Raw genomic sequence first — 13,975 nt, 5'->3', positions numbered from 1 at the left:
ATATTAATTTTACTTTTAATTATTGTATGTACATTATGGGCAATACATTTAAATCAAATATTGTTTATTGTAAGTCTTAATACATCAATGACAACTACCCCACACTGAAAACTCATTAATATGTTATTCATGGTTTACAAAAATATGTATATTCAATAGAAATATGAACAATGCAATACAGCAGCATAAACAACTATACCAGTATATTTTTTGTCATTGCATACCAACCTTTTCATTTTGAAAAACAATAGTTAGGACTTTTCCAAAGAAATCTTATTGTACATGGAGTGTCCACAAATTAAAACAATTGTATTGAAAGATTGTCATTCAAATACATTTTGTCTTTGGAATTTTTAACTCGAATTTGAATTTGAATCTGAATCTGAATTCAATTCAACGGTTGTGTAGAAATACACAATGCATTGACAGCTACTATGCATGGCAACCAGAGGTACATGTACCAAACATGCATTCTTGAACAATCAAAAAAGAACTTCAATCAATAGGAATTCGACCCCCACTCCAACCCAACCCCACCCCCACCCCCCACCTACTCATCTGATTTGATGAATTGATCATACAAATGTAGCAGTTACTACCTGTATAAAATTTATATATATATTCCTGCACAATTTGTGATCCACCCACCTCCAAACTCACCTACAAATGTAGATTGTCACAGCAGTCACTTCACCTTGTTTAAATGTGTCTCACAGACAGACAGACAGACAGACAGACAGACAGACAGTCAGACAGACAGACAGACAGACAGACAGACCGACAGACAGACCGACAGACAGACAGACAGACAGACAAACAAACAAACAGACAGACCATCAGACTGATTATTCAAAAGTCATATTTACATAATTAGTCTAACTCTTTACGTTGTACATACATAACGTTATATCTAGAGACGTGTAATATATGAAATATTACTTCTAACTAACACCTGTATTACGAGAGTGTGAGATTTATGCACATTTTTTCTGATGCCTTTCAAAAAGTGGGTCACCTACTAAGAGACAGGTGACATATCAAGACTGCTTTGTCATGATGATAATTGATTATATAAATCAATTCTCCTCACTTTAAATTATTCATCTAGGGCTTGCGACCCAAATGTTTTCCACATTCTGACAGTGATATTGATAATATTTAGATGTTATTCAACAATACTTTTTCTTCGTTCAACCAAGGAATCACGGAAAATAGTGGCAATTTTGAACATTTTGACTCTCATTTGACACTCATTGTGACATAGACGTGTGTTATCATGATGAAGAACGACCAGAGTAAGAGTATATATTCCATATTTTTTGTTCAACTTGGCTCATGCATGGTATAAATATATATTTCTCTATCCCTCACTGGTCACAGAACATTGGTTGAAGAATATCTGATGTTGCAAACCCTTGTTTACTTTTTTCAATGACATGCACAATTTGTTCAAAAACCCTTTCAGAATTAATGTTGTATATCAATTTCATTGGACTGACTTCTGACTAACTGCTAATGTAAATCATAATAAACTCTTGAGGGAACAGTGCTTGTATACATCATTTCATCTGTTTAAAGGGACAAGTCACGGAGACGAGTTATTTTATAAAGTGACAACTGATTGGTCATCACTGCTACTCAATCAACATGCTTAAAACAATAGAATAATACCTATCATAGTATCACCATACATTGTATCCCCTTGAAATAAACTTTGTCCTACAACTGCTGACTTTCCTTTTAACACTATTAAAATTACCTTTTGTTTTCTAATACAAAATACTAATTTTTCTACTAATTATCGTACATTTTGCATGATCAATCTTCCACAGATTGGCTATGGTTTAATATTTGTGTCACTGTCATGCATTTCCTGCTTTCACTACAAACAATGTATGTTAACCAATTTCAGGAAATCAGGGCATTTCCTTATTTAGCCTGTAGTAATGTGTTTACTATTAAAATGCATACTACAAATCTTGATTCTTGTTTCACTTTCACCCTACACAATTTCCAGCAAGTAAATGAACTGCATGTACATGTACATGTATTTGTATAAGATACAAATGTATAGGTACAAGTATAAATGTACTACTAATAGGCAAAAAAAAAAGAATTGTTTCTGGTCAGCAAGTGCATCACTTAAATACCCCCACATCAGTCTGTTTTTAGTGTTTGTCCAGCCCATGCAGTCTGCGGATCCATGGGGAAACACAAAAATAACCCTCCCTACTTCAGTGAAGACAACTGCACAACCAATCATGAACAAGCAAATGACACCTGCCCCCACATACACACTTGTTTTAAAGCACTAAATAAAAAGAACAGTAACTACCATAAATAGTAGACTGAGTGACAGTTTTGTTGAGAATTAAAAAAAAATTGCATTATTGCACCATTTTAGACAAACTGTCCTGACCAGAAACAATTTTTTTTTTTGTCTTATAATGGTAATGTTTTCCACAATGGATGTCATAACGTACTGTAGTACAATGACCTCTGGCACAAACCTGTAAATACAACAGCCCTTTATACTTCAACTCCCTAGTGAGCATACAATCCATTGCAGCCTCTACATACATTGTACATGTGAGAATTACATACATACATGTATCCACATAGCAACTTCTGTCCCATCAGGTGCCCAATAATACACCTGTGTGACTTGGGCACAATAATGGTTCAAATCTTGCCCAAGGACTTAAGCCACTCAGAAACAAGTGGCAATGACAAGATTTGATCGAGCATCTTGCAGATTCAAAGCTCGTCACTCTACATGTACATGTATTCAACCCTCAATCATGACAAGTACAATTATGTTTCCTATCTTTCCAAAGTACCATTTGCAATTTGATTATCAAACATTTAATCCTGATGTATTATGCTCTGTATTCTATCATTTTACTTCAGCTGGAAGTCTAAATAATTTCCTTGTTGACATGTTAATTTATAATTCTGCTACACTTTATATCCAAAAATTATAATTTAGATTGAGTTTTGTGTCACTATTTATGTCAAAATCAATTCTAAACAGTCTAAAGGACTGTGATATAAGAGAAAACAAAAACAAATTACATTTTTTTGGTAATGTTACTTGTGATGTGAGAAAATTTTGCTAACTGTGATTTGGTTCTTCAGATGAACTACATGTAAATATTGAAACTGCTCTATTGACAGAGAAAAGATGAATATCCAAGTGTCATTTATCAGGATTATATGACTAGAGATTATCACCTTGTCTGAGTATGATGAAAATAGCACATACAGTATTATTCATGTTGGCCATACCTACAATTGTACACACATAATCCTATACACTAAAAAAACGTCGACACTGTAAATGCTTTGAGAGGCTTTTCTAACTTTAATGTTTTGATTTTCCCAAGAGATAGTTTTACATGCAGTATTTATTTTTTCGTGTACTCTGTACAAATGCAGAATTTGAAAAACACTGCCTTTCATGAATGGCAAAATTTGAATCACATAACCTGTCACGAATGTCATAATCTGAATGACATCACATTTCGTGAATGGAAGAACATGGATAAATCTAAAGGAAACCTCTGGAGTATACACATTACAATTTAGATGGGGAAAACTTCAAAATATTTATATAGTCATATTGGTCTATATAAAACAAATTATTAACAACATCTTTTTTACCCCATAGTAACGACTTCGTATCAAAACAAAACGTCTGCATTTGTCCTGGTACGAGATGAGTTTGCAAATGGTGCACGGTGATAACATGAGTGGATTCCCCTATATTATTGACATTGTGTATATATTGTCAAATGTCACTATTTGGGCCACTATAATCGATGTCATGCCAATCACGGTTTGTGTGTAAATCTCCTCAAGCAATCACGTTATTACGACTTTTTACCATATACAACTTATGCTAACGATGTAGTAAAATCAATGAATGAACTTGTTCATATATATACAGGTAAAACGCCCACACTCGGAGCTTCGGACGACTATGTACAGCGTTGCGCTAGCGAGAGCCCAACGCGCCTCAGCTAAACGAAATATCAATATAATCAAATTACCGTAAAAGGAGTCCCGTCAACGTATCCAACGGCGAAACAGCTATCGCCTGCATTAACCGCACCCGTCAGCACCTGGTGACGATTCATGGTGTCGGGAGAGGACAAGAAAATGCTTTAAACAGCGACAGACAGCTAGCTAGCTTTCGTGATTAATACATTACCGTCCATCTTGAATTTAGTTGTCCCAGAATTCTTAGTTTTGCTCACTCACGTGAGACAAACAGTTCAGGGGTCAAAGTGTACACACATGTCAGCATGACGTTTTGAAGTTGTGTTTTTGACGCTGGGGTGCTGTCATTGGACTTTTGTTCCAGCAAATGTGACCAGTGGTAAGAATTTATCGTAAAGGGTTATCATACAACCAAAGTTTGTCCAGGTAGAGACAAACAATTCCAAGGGATTTGATAAATATGACGAACCACTTTTGACATAGCCTGTGTGTATTTCAACTTCAATTTCAAGACTCTCGTGTAAAGTTGTGTGGTCTTCAAGCCACTTTTGATACCAAGCTACATAAACCATAGACAATAGTCTCCCCTCTACTGTCTATGCATAAACTGCTTAAGTCGTACATAAACATAAAGCAACTCATTTTCAACTAAACATATATTCTATCTTGTATATTTCCCTCACATAAATGTTCAACTAAAATGCCAAGTATTGGGAAATAAACAAGCTAGCTAGGGACTGCACAACTCTTGAAACAGTGACCCCACAATGCTGAGGCCAGCTAATGCTACTAGACCCCTCGGGCTATACTGCTTACTATGAAGGTGATCGAAAGTGGCTCGTGAGGATGATAGCCCTCAGAAGAAAGCATGAAGTCTAGCAGCTAGACTAAGGCCAGCTGTTAGGACAAAAGATGCTCCTTGCATTGTTTATTTCCCATAATGCCTTGTACCAACATACATCCAAGCCAGATTTGCCAATTTTAATTTTTGTTATTTTGGAGAAGTCACACAATGTAGGGAATTGGTGACAATGACTTTTCGTCATTCCATTCAAGCATAAAGAAATAGAGCTCAGATAAAATTAACCTCGCTTTCATTCCCCTTTAAAAAATTGTACTTCAACTGCAGTAATAAGAGTGTAGGAGCATATACTCACAAGTATTCAAGTGCAGTTCTACCATTGGTAGATCTGTACAATATGTATTCCTGTAACCTTTTTGGTTTTCTTTGCAACCAACAGCAGTACACTCTACAACAACAAACATGGCTTACAGGGATACAAAGTCTTTCAACTATTCCAGTGACGAAGACTCATTCTCAGATGCAAGTAGTAGTGACCATGACAACGAGACGTCGTGGAAACGTCAGAAACATGACCATCCATCTGTTCAACAGGAAGTGATGAAGAAACCTTGCCCAGAAGATGAGAAAACAAAAACTCAAATTAGAGAAGGGGAGAAACTACAAAGTAAGCGAGTTAATAAGGTATGGGCATCTGTTCTACAGGGGCAGGAAGAACAAGCGGTTGAGTTTCAAATGAGTAACTTTGATATGGATCCATTCTCATCTATGGCTGAGAGAGATGTGGAAGCGTACAACTACAGACATGCTAGAGACTCAGAGGCTGGAAAAGATGGTGGACAACATAGACATGGTCGTGGTAGAGAACACAGAGAGTATGACCACCACCACCACCACCATCATCATCATCGTCATCATCATCATCCAGATGATGAGCGACATGGATCACACTCCCATCACTACCATGATCATAAAAGCGACAGACATTTAAAACGAAAACGAAGTGCCAAGGAAAGATTGGGAAAACGTAGTGCAAAGGACCGATTAGGGAATAGCCACCACAGTGTGAAGGACAGACTTGGCAAGAGATACTGTGATACTCCTATTGAAGTCAATGAACTGCATGATCCAGAAACAATTGCTCGGGAAATCATCAAAAGATTGGAAGAACAGAAAGAAGATTTGATCAGGAAAATAGTTGAAGTGCTAGGCAACAAGAAAGCTTTGCAGCTTTTAAGAGAAACTGAGGAAGTTGAAAGGACAGGTGGAATGATGACAAAGGTAGGTAAACTTATATACTGTTACAGTAAACCCTCTTCATATTCTGCTAATGAGCCTCTTGGAGTTGGTGTTATTACATCTGTCAGCCTGTAATATGTCATTTCTCTGCACTATCTAATTTCATTCATTCCTGGCACAAAGGGGCCATATTATCTGTGACATACAATGTATGCACATCACTGCATTTTACAACGTTATCAAATTTGACAAAATAGCAGCCATATTTGTAGTTAAAAATCAATATTTACTGCATAACTCACAAACTGCAGTACATACAGACTCCATTACTGCAAGTGTCTACTCCATATTATCAGGTACAAACTCTCCTAAAGACATTGACCTTTGACCTGTATATTGATGGTCACCAGATTGATCTTGTCATTATGTTTAGAATGGAATTATGGAAATATGAAACAGATCATGCAAATTTAAGAAACATTTACAAGCAAGGCATAGACATTCACATTTTGTGTAATCACTAGTCTTGTGTAATTCAGACAAACATACTTTTCTGTACCTTCATAAAATTACAGGATGGTGCCAGGAGACGACACCCTGGTGGGGTATTCTTGTCCATACTGAAATCAGACACAGATGTTACCAAAGAACAGCTGGATGAAATAAACAAGTGTAGTCGGCAGATGGAGAATCAACACAAGAGAAAAGCAGAGAAACGAAGACGGTACTTAAAGGCCAAGAGATTCAAACAACAGATGCAGAACATAGATAAGGACACTCACGAAGTAAGGAAAAAAGATGGTGATGAGGAAATGGAGAGTGGAGAAATTAAAGATGAAGAGATGAGAGACAAAACTGGAATTAAGAAGGAAGTCATGGAAGATTTCCGAGTTGAAAGAGAAGTTGGGGAAATTAAAGATGATGAAGATGTGAAAGATGGAGAAAATGTCAAATTCCAAAGTCACAAGTATGACAATAAAGATATTGCAGGCAGTACTGGAATTAAGAAGGAAGAATTTGAAGATTTTGAAATTAAGAGAGAAACTGGAGAAGTTGCTGAAGAGATGTAGGGAGACCACATGAACATGGAAAAGACGGATAGTCTTTGGATGCAGAGCAGTGGAGGAACGGGATAGTATTCCAAGAGGATTTATATGTAACGGTGAAAATATGTTAGTCAGAAAATCTAGAACTTCATAAACAACCTTGAGAAGTGTGGCTGGTTAATTTATTCTCAACATTACGTCTACACAATTTAGAAATCAGGAAACTACAAAACAGATAGAAACCTATGGCTATGAGAAATGTGCAAACCCTGTAAAGTTTTAAAAACCTTGGTATGATTTGAAAGATATGCCTCTTGGCACAAATTTCATTTGAACTTAAAGAGACCAGGGATACCTTCTATAAAGTTCAAAATACTCAACAATCAATATACACAAATGGAATGAAACATACCCGTAGTAGAAAACTCACTTCAAAATAGTCTTTCATTGAAATTGTCCAAACATTGCTGGAAAGCCACATTAGCAATAACTTGGGGTTTAAGGGAGGTTTGGGGTTGGGATTATAGCAGACTGTAAGATACGGCACTTTGCCCTCACCGGCCTCCTGTATCTGAAAGGGGTTGACCGATGTGTGAGGGCGCCCCGTCATGGTGTACCATACAAACTACATTATTGCACCATGTTCTGATTGACTCGAGTGCATCCAGTTCAGTTGGGGGGGGGGGGGGGGGGGGGGGGGGTAGTGGACTGTAAAGATATGTTGTGTCTCTCTGCCTTCAGTGACCTGCTCTATTTGAAAGGGGTTGACCAATGTGTGAGGGCGCCCCATCACAGCATATCGTACAGACTAGAATTGTAGCTATATGCTATAGTGTTCTGGGCATACTTTCTCCAAACATGTGTTACTGTCAATTTTATTGAACACTTGTAGGCAGCTAACATACAGCTCATGTAGATACTACATTTTCTATACAGTGAAAAGACAAAGCGAATGAGATCAGTCATCTACATGTACCCTCTGTGTTAAGGTAACCCTTAACGTAGAATGGGCCGTGGTAACAAACACTTAAAACTTTTGCTGTTACTTTGTTCAAGAAAACTCCAATCTATTCTTGGTTAAAATACTATTAAGAAATCTAGGGTCACTGTACATGTTCCGGAAATAAGCATCAAAATGATATCAAAATTTAGTCATTTTAGAATCCAATATGGCTGCCAAATACTGTGTTAACTGGGAAAATAAAAGAGTGAGTTTCCTTGAAAACAAGATGTTGACCAGCCCATTTCACATTAGTGTTCACTGGCTCTGTTTGATACAACCATGCAAAAATCAATAAGAAACTGCACATGCTACACTTCAAGATAGCAAGATTGAATGAATACAGTTTGTTGCGACATTTGTGTCATGTCAGTCATAAACCATTAGCGGTCCAAGTGCAACAAACCCGCGGGCTTGCCTGGCGAAAACGGGTGTCATAAAAGTTGTTTGCATCTCTAAAGCTGTTTGTAGCATTACTTATAATAGCCTAATAAATTGATAACAACTGATATAAGACGGAGATAAGGTTTGCCTCAATTGCAGTCCATGCAGACGGCCGAATAGAGGTTTTACAGCTGTTTACTTGTGTTATGTAAGAGCCCATCATCACATGTGTAAATATTTGTACTCTTTGATAACAAGTCCACTTGCTTGGCTAATGGCTTGTCCCAGTAATGATATATGAACTAAAATGCCACCATGCAGACATCAAATGAAGACATCAAAACATGGGCACCTACGTGTCTAGTTGTAGTACATTTTAATTTTAAATGATTTATTTCATTCACACAAACTAGCATAAAATACCCAGTTTCTCATTGATTTCTATGTGGTTATATCAAACAGAACTATTGAACACTTAGATGAAATGGGTTGTACTTGTGTGTGTGGTACATTGCACAAATACTGAAAACCTAGATATTTTTGCTACTAGAAAATTTTGTGATTTCAGACTCTTCAGCTAGTTCTTAAGGACTAATTTTGACTAATTACCAGACTGGTACATTGTGTTAATGTACCAGTACAAGAAGGTATTTTAGTCATTACTTATTTTTGCATCTTTGTTTTCCAGTGAAAATTTCCAGGTTTACAGTAATGCAGACCATTGAATTATCAATGCTGGTAGAGTGTGATCACTAGACCATCATACATTCTTCAGTATGTTAAAATAGAAATAAAGTGACAAATAAATGCAAATTTTAAGAAAAAAATTATTGTTCGGTTTAATACAGGTACTGGGTCTTTAAATGTCATGTTTCCTGCCAAGTCAGTACTGTGATTAGTGAAAAGAGTTTCTTTATCACTTTGGTTGTGTACTCTTTGGATTGTTCAGTATCTTAGCAAATCAACCTAACTTACCTAAAGCGATATTGCAACGGGCCATTTCCTTTGCATGCCCAAGAATTTGTTTTAGTATGGTTACATTAATATTTAATAAGTTGTTACAAACAAAAATTTTCTAGAGAAAAACATTTTTGTTCATAACTGTGAAGTCCAGGAAGTCATTCTTGTTTTATTAGCATTGCTGATACAAACCTGAAATTACTCCACACTTCATGTAGCAAACATAATGTACATACTGAAGTGCTACTGTATGAAGAGCGCCCTCATGAATATACAATCAGAATACTTGTGTTTTATCAGTAGTAATTCAGTACAAAACAGCTTGACTCTTTGACTAGTTTCATAGAATACGAGTGGGGTTTTTCCAGAAGTATACATTGTTACTAGCTTTTTTTTTATATTTACTGCCATGTATTGTATGTTTTGATAATTTATTTTTTCATATCGGTTATGAAATCATGAATATAGAAATTGAGATTTTCATGAAATTGTATGAAAATATTGTCTTACACATATGCTCTGAATTATGAGCAACATTTAATATTAATCTACATACATACATACATACATACATACATACATACATACATACATACATACATACATGTACATATGTGCGTACAAATATACATACATATATACATACATACGTACGTACGTATGTACATACATATACACATACACACCCACACACACACACAGGCAAAACTTGATGCCTATAGCATCCTAAACCTCAGTTCAGTTATGCTAAAAACCTGCACCTGTTTTCTTGACAAGGCGTCATTAAAACAAAAGGTGATTAGCAAAATGCCAGGCGTGGTAAGGGAAAGGAGCCAAGAGCCAACATATTCGCACATGAATGCTACATAGACCATGGCATAATGATATATAATGGTATCTGAGTGGAAAAATAGTCTGATGTGAAAACTAAGTCTGTGGTTATCCTTTCAGCCTACCATGCATGTACATTTTTACTTTGACAGGACTGTACATTTTGTTATGAAAGAAAAAATAAAACCACTGTTGATAAAAACATCAATTGTCATGATACTGAAAACATTAAATAGTTTTTAAAGCCTTGATATTTTACATGGTAAAGGTAACAAAAGGGCTGGATCACAGGTGCTCATGAAGTTGCTGTATCACAGAGAACTACGACAGTGGGGCCATTAGGCTGAGCAATGAGCTGTGTATAGTACGTGTAGTTTGTCCTATACTAGTAGTATTGCAGCATTTACTGATGTACAGTATGAAGCATAATTTGGATGTGTCACATTCCCATTGAGTAGGCCCCTTATTTTACAGAAGTGGTTTTCAATCACATCACAATTGAACCTTGCTGGTACAACATGACTTCCTGGGAAAGATGACAGGTGTTTCTCACATACAGCCAGGAATCCAAGAATCAAGGAATCAAGATCTAAGCATTCGGTTGACGGCAGTTGTTTTGAACGCTTTCCCTGGGCTATACTCTCATCTGATCGAACTTGATTTTGCCACTTCAGGAACCAATCATGCACATCTTTCAATACTTGAAGCCTTCCATCAGTCATAGATGTAACAGGTCTTTGGTCACGAAATATAGAAATGAGTTGACTTGTTTGTTTCAGGAAAGCAATAGTGCTGTCTAGGTGAGTACCATCATTCAGGTTTGACTGGTAGGTCTCCATCAGGTGAAGCATTTCACCATTTAGCATGTCTTCTGCTAAATGATTGTGCATTTTTTCATCTTTACTTGGACCTAGATGTGTGTCTGTGATTTGGTTGTATATTGGTCGGCTATTAACTTCACGATCCCAGACTACTGCACTCTTCAAGTGGTCCCAAGTTATTTCCTTCCCCTCATACATCAATAATCTTGTGTGCTGGTCCTTATCATGTCCACTGCTCAGGACACTGTTTCTCAGTTTCTTCACGGCATGTGAAAAGTCTTGGACATGAATTATATATGTAGTTGGGTCTACCAAATTAGGGCTTGTGTAGTTTGATTCAAGAGGGGAGCCTTCGAAGTTTGACTTGATGAATTGACGGTTTTCTTCACCACCATTATGTATGATGTAGTCAGTAGTGAAAGACCAGTCCTGCAACTTTGCAATGATATCCCAGATAATTACGTGTAGTTCAGATGCCGTTATACCACATGTAGGGAAATAACAAATGGGAAAGCTTAAGCCAGTGTATCCAAGAAATGTGAATTGTAAAACTTCTGTCGCAAGTTTGCGTGTCACTTTCCCTTCTTTCAAGATTTGCAAGTTGAAAGCTTCTTCTCCAACATCCACCCATCCTATAAGCTTAGGTTGTCCATCTACCATTGACAAGACCAGATCCTGTTGCAATTTTGTCTCGTCATAGATTAAACCGCCAGCCAAGCCATGTTTTGTAATATTGGCTTCCTTTGCTCCCTTGTACATCCCTTTAAACACTTCATCGTTGATAACAGCTGTTTGGGGAACCATATTCTTGTAACATGACAGCTGTCTGCCAGATGGCAAAATTAGCATTTTGCTGTCTGCTAAATCATGGTCGGACGTGGGGCTTCTCATCCAAAGATTTAAACACAAGCTTATTATTTCTTTCCTCCACTGCCTTCGGATGGGTGTTTTGCACCTTATGGCTTCATATTGGCTTTGAAGCAATAATTTCATTTCTTCTGATGCATCTTCAAAAATAAGATTTAATATAGCACTGAGGTCTTGATGGTCTTCTTCATCTAGTGTTAACTCTTCCTCTGTTTCTGTGGAAGCGCCTTGTGTATCACACTGTGATTGTGAGTTTGGTTGACATCCAAACTGACACTTCCGACAAGTGTTGGTATAACCACACCAGGTCAGCACTTGATCACAATTATGATGTCGAAACATCTTCTGTTGGTAATTTTCATTACCTTTGACACAAACCTGTTCCTCTACACATTTTGCAAGATACTGCTTGGGATCTTGAACTTTCTTCATGAACTTGTCTGCAAAAACACCTTTACATATTTTAATTGTTTCTACAAAAGACGCAATGTCAGAGACCGTATTCCTGTTTAATGTACGTATGTTTGAATCAATACCAATACTTCTCAAGTCAATGGTCTTGCCTCTGACTTGCAGTGCCCAGTGATCTTCATACACAAGAACTTGTTTTAGAATCATAGTACCATTACTTATGATATCTGTAGGAACTGCAAACTGTATGCAATCATTTCCAGATCGTGGTAAGATAACCACTGTATCAGGTATGTGTTGTGTGATATCACCCAGGGTAACACCTTCAACACCTTGTGAAGACATAAACTTCCATTCTATACCTCTGTACAACATCACCATCTTTCTTGTAGTGGTATCCAACATAGTTGATTTTGTCATCAGGGGAAATAACTCCTTAAGTGTTCTCCCATGAACAGATAACTTTAGGTCAGTATTTGTAGCTTCTTTACATTTCCCCCATAGCACATCCTGACGGATAGACCCTGTTTGTGGTTCCTTAATGTTATCCTTCAACCTGATGATAAATGCGAAGAAAAGAAAAAGTGAAATACATGTTATTGAAAAAACACAAAAATTGATTGAACAAAATCAAATATGACATTCATAGCTGTTTTAATTTTCCCTTCAGGTACAGTAAAAGGCATACCAAGCAGTTGATGCCAAACTACATGTCTTAGCAATGTGTCCAATCTGATTAACATCTGATGTGGTGAAAGCGGCTAAATGCAATATTTGTAAACCTCTATTTCCATCGTTTTGTGACATTTGTTTTTGTTCTGACACTGACCCTACACATGTAGAGTCTATGGTTTTGAGTGATCGTGAAGGCGGTGAACAAAAACACGCATCACAAAACGATGGAAATAGAGATAAAATAAAGCATTTAGCCGCTTTCACCACATCAGATTTTAATCAGATTGCAATGTGTCCAGTGCCAAAGACTTTTCTATTTGTTTTCACAGGCAATTTTGTTTATTTCAAACTTTTTTTTTTTCAAATTGAAAAACATGCATCTAAAACCAAAAATGAATACAAATTGCTCACCAATATGGCCAGTTGTATGTGTATTATCATGTAAACGATTAGTATCACTCGTCTGCAAGGTACGCTGTGACGGGGCGCCCTCACACATCGGCGAGAGGAGGCCGGTGAGGTCGAGGGCGAAACGTCAAGACGTATCTCACAGTCTATCACCTGATCTTTCATACGATTGCTTGAGTATGACAATAGTCAACAATATGACAGTTCCGGAGAAAACAGCGAGGATGAGCGATATACATCTGTCCACACACTACGACAGTGAGTGTAACCATGGATATACGATGCACGACATAGTAATGATATACTAGTAGGATTATCAAAAATGTTTCAAATAAATAATTACCAAATGATTTCCTAAGACTAAGAGAAATGTGGGTAATTCTAACGAAACTGCTTCAACCATTTCACAACGGAGTCGTCGTCCCTTCCTTCAAAACGCGTGCACCGTCTGCAAGCAGGACTAATGATACAGGGAGACCATATTGTAATTTGAGATACATGTACTTACCAACTAACTATAGTAAACTTT

At 37.0% G+C, this 13,975-nt stretch overlaps 2 protein-coding genes across 3 annotated transcripts in view; one reads left to right on the top strand and one right to left on the bottom strand.

Annotated features, from left to right (window-relative positions):
- Window positions 1–4,173, bottom strand: part of LOC144443816 (dmX-like protein 2) — a 125,609-nt gene extending 121,436 nt beyond the window's left edge. For both annotated transcript variants that reach the window (XM_078133371.1, XM_078133372.1), the window contains exon 1: window positions 4,053–4,173. In XM_078133371.1, coding sequence (XP_077989497.1) covers window positions 4,053–4,139 — 87 coding nt within the window. In that variant the 5' untranslated portion in view covers window positions 4,140–4,173. The remainder of the gene's footprint in view (window positions 1–4,052) is intronic.
- A 107-nt stretch (window positions 4,174–4,280) lies between these two features.
- LOC144443755 (phosphorylated adapter RNA export protein-like) lies at window positions 4,281–7,422 on the top strand. Its single transcript, XM_078133298.1, has 3 exons — window positions 4,281–4,381; window positions 5,244–6,085; window positions 6,619–7,422. Exons 2-3 carry the CDS (start codon window positions 5,267–5,269, stop codon window positions 7,111–7,113), a joined length of 1,314 nt encoding a protein of 437 aa, XP_077989424.1. The 5' UTR covers window positions 4,281–4,381; window positions 5,244–5,266; the 3' UTR covers window positions 7,114–7,422.
- The last annotated feature ends 6,553 nt before the right edge of the window (window positions 7,423–13,975 follow it).

Source organism: Glandiceps talaboti, chromosome 12 (assembly GCF_964340395.1).
Source record: "Glandiceps talaboti chromosome 12, keGlaTala1.1, whole genome shotgun sequence".
Classification (NCBI taxonomy): Eukaryota; Metazoa; Hemichordata; class Enteropneusta; family Spengelidae; genus Glandiceps; species Glandiceps talaboti.
This window is presented reverse-complemented; position numbering and strand designations above follow the sequence as displayed.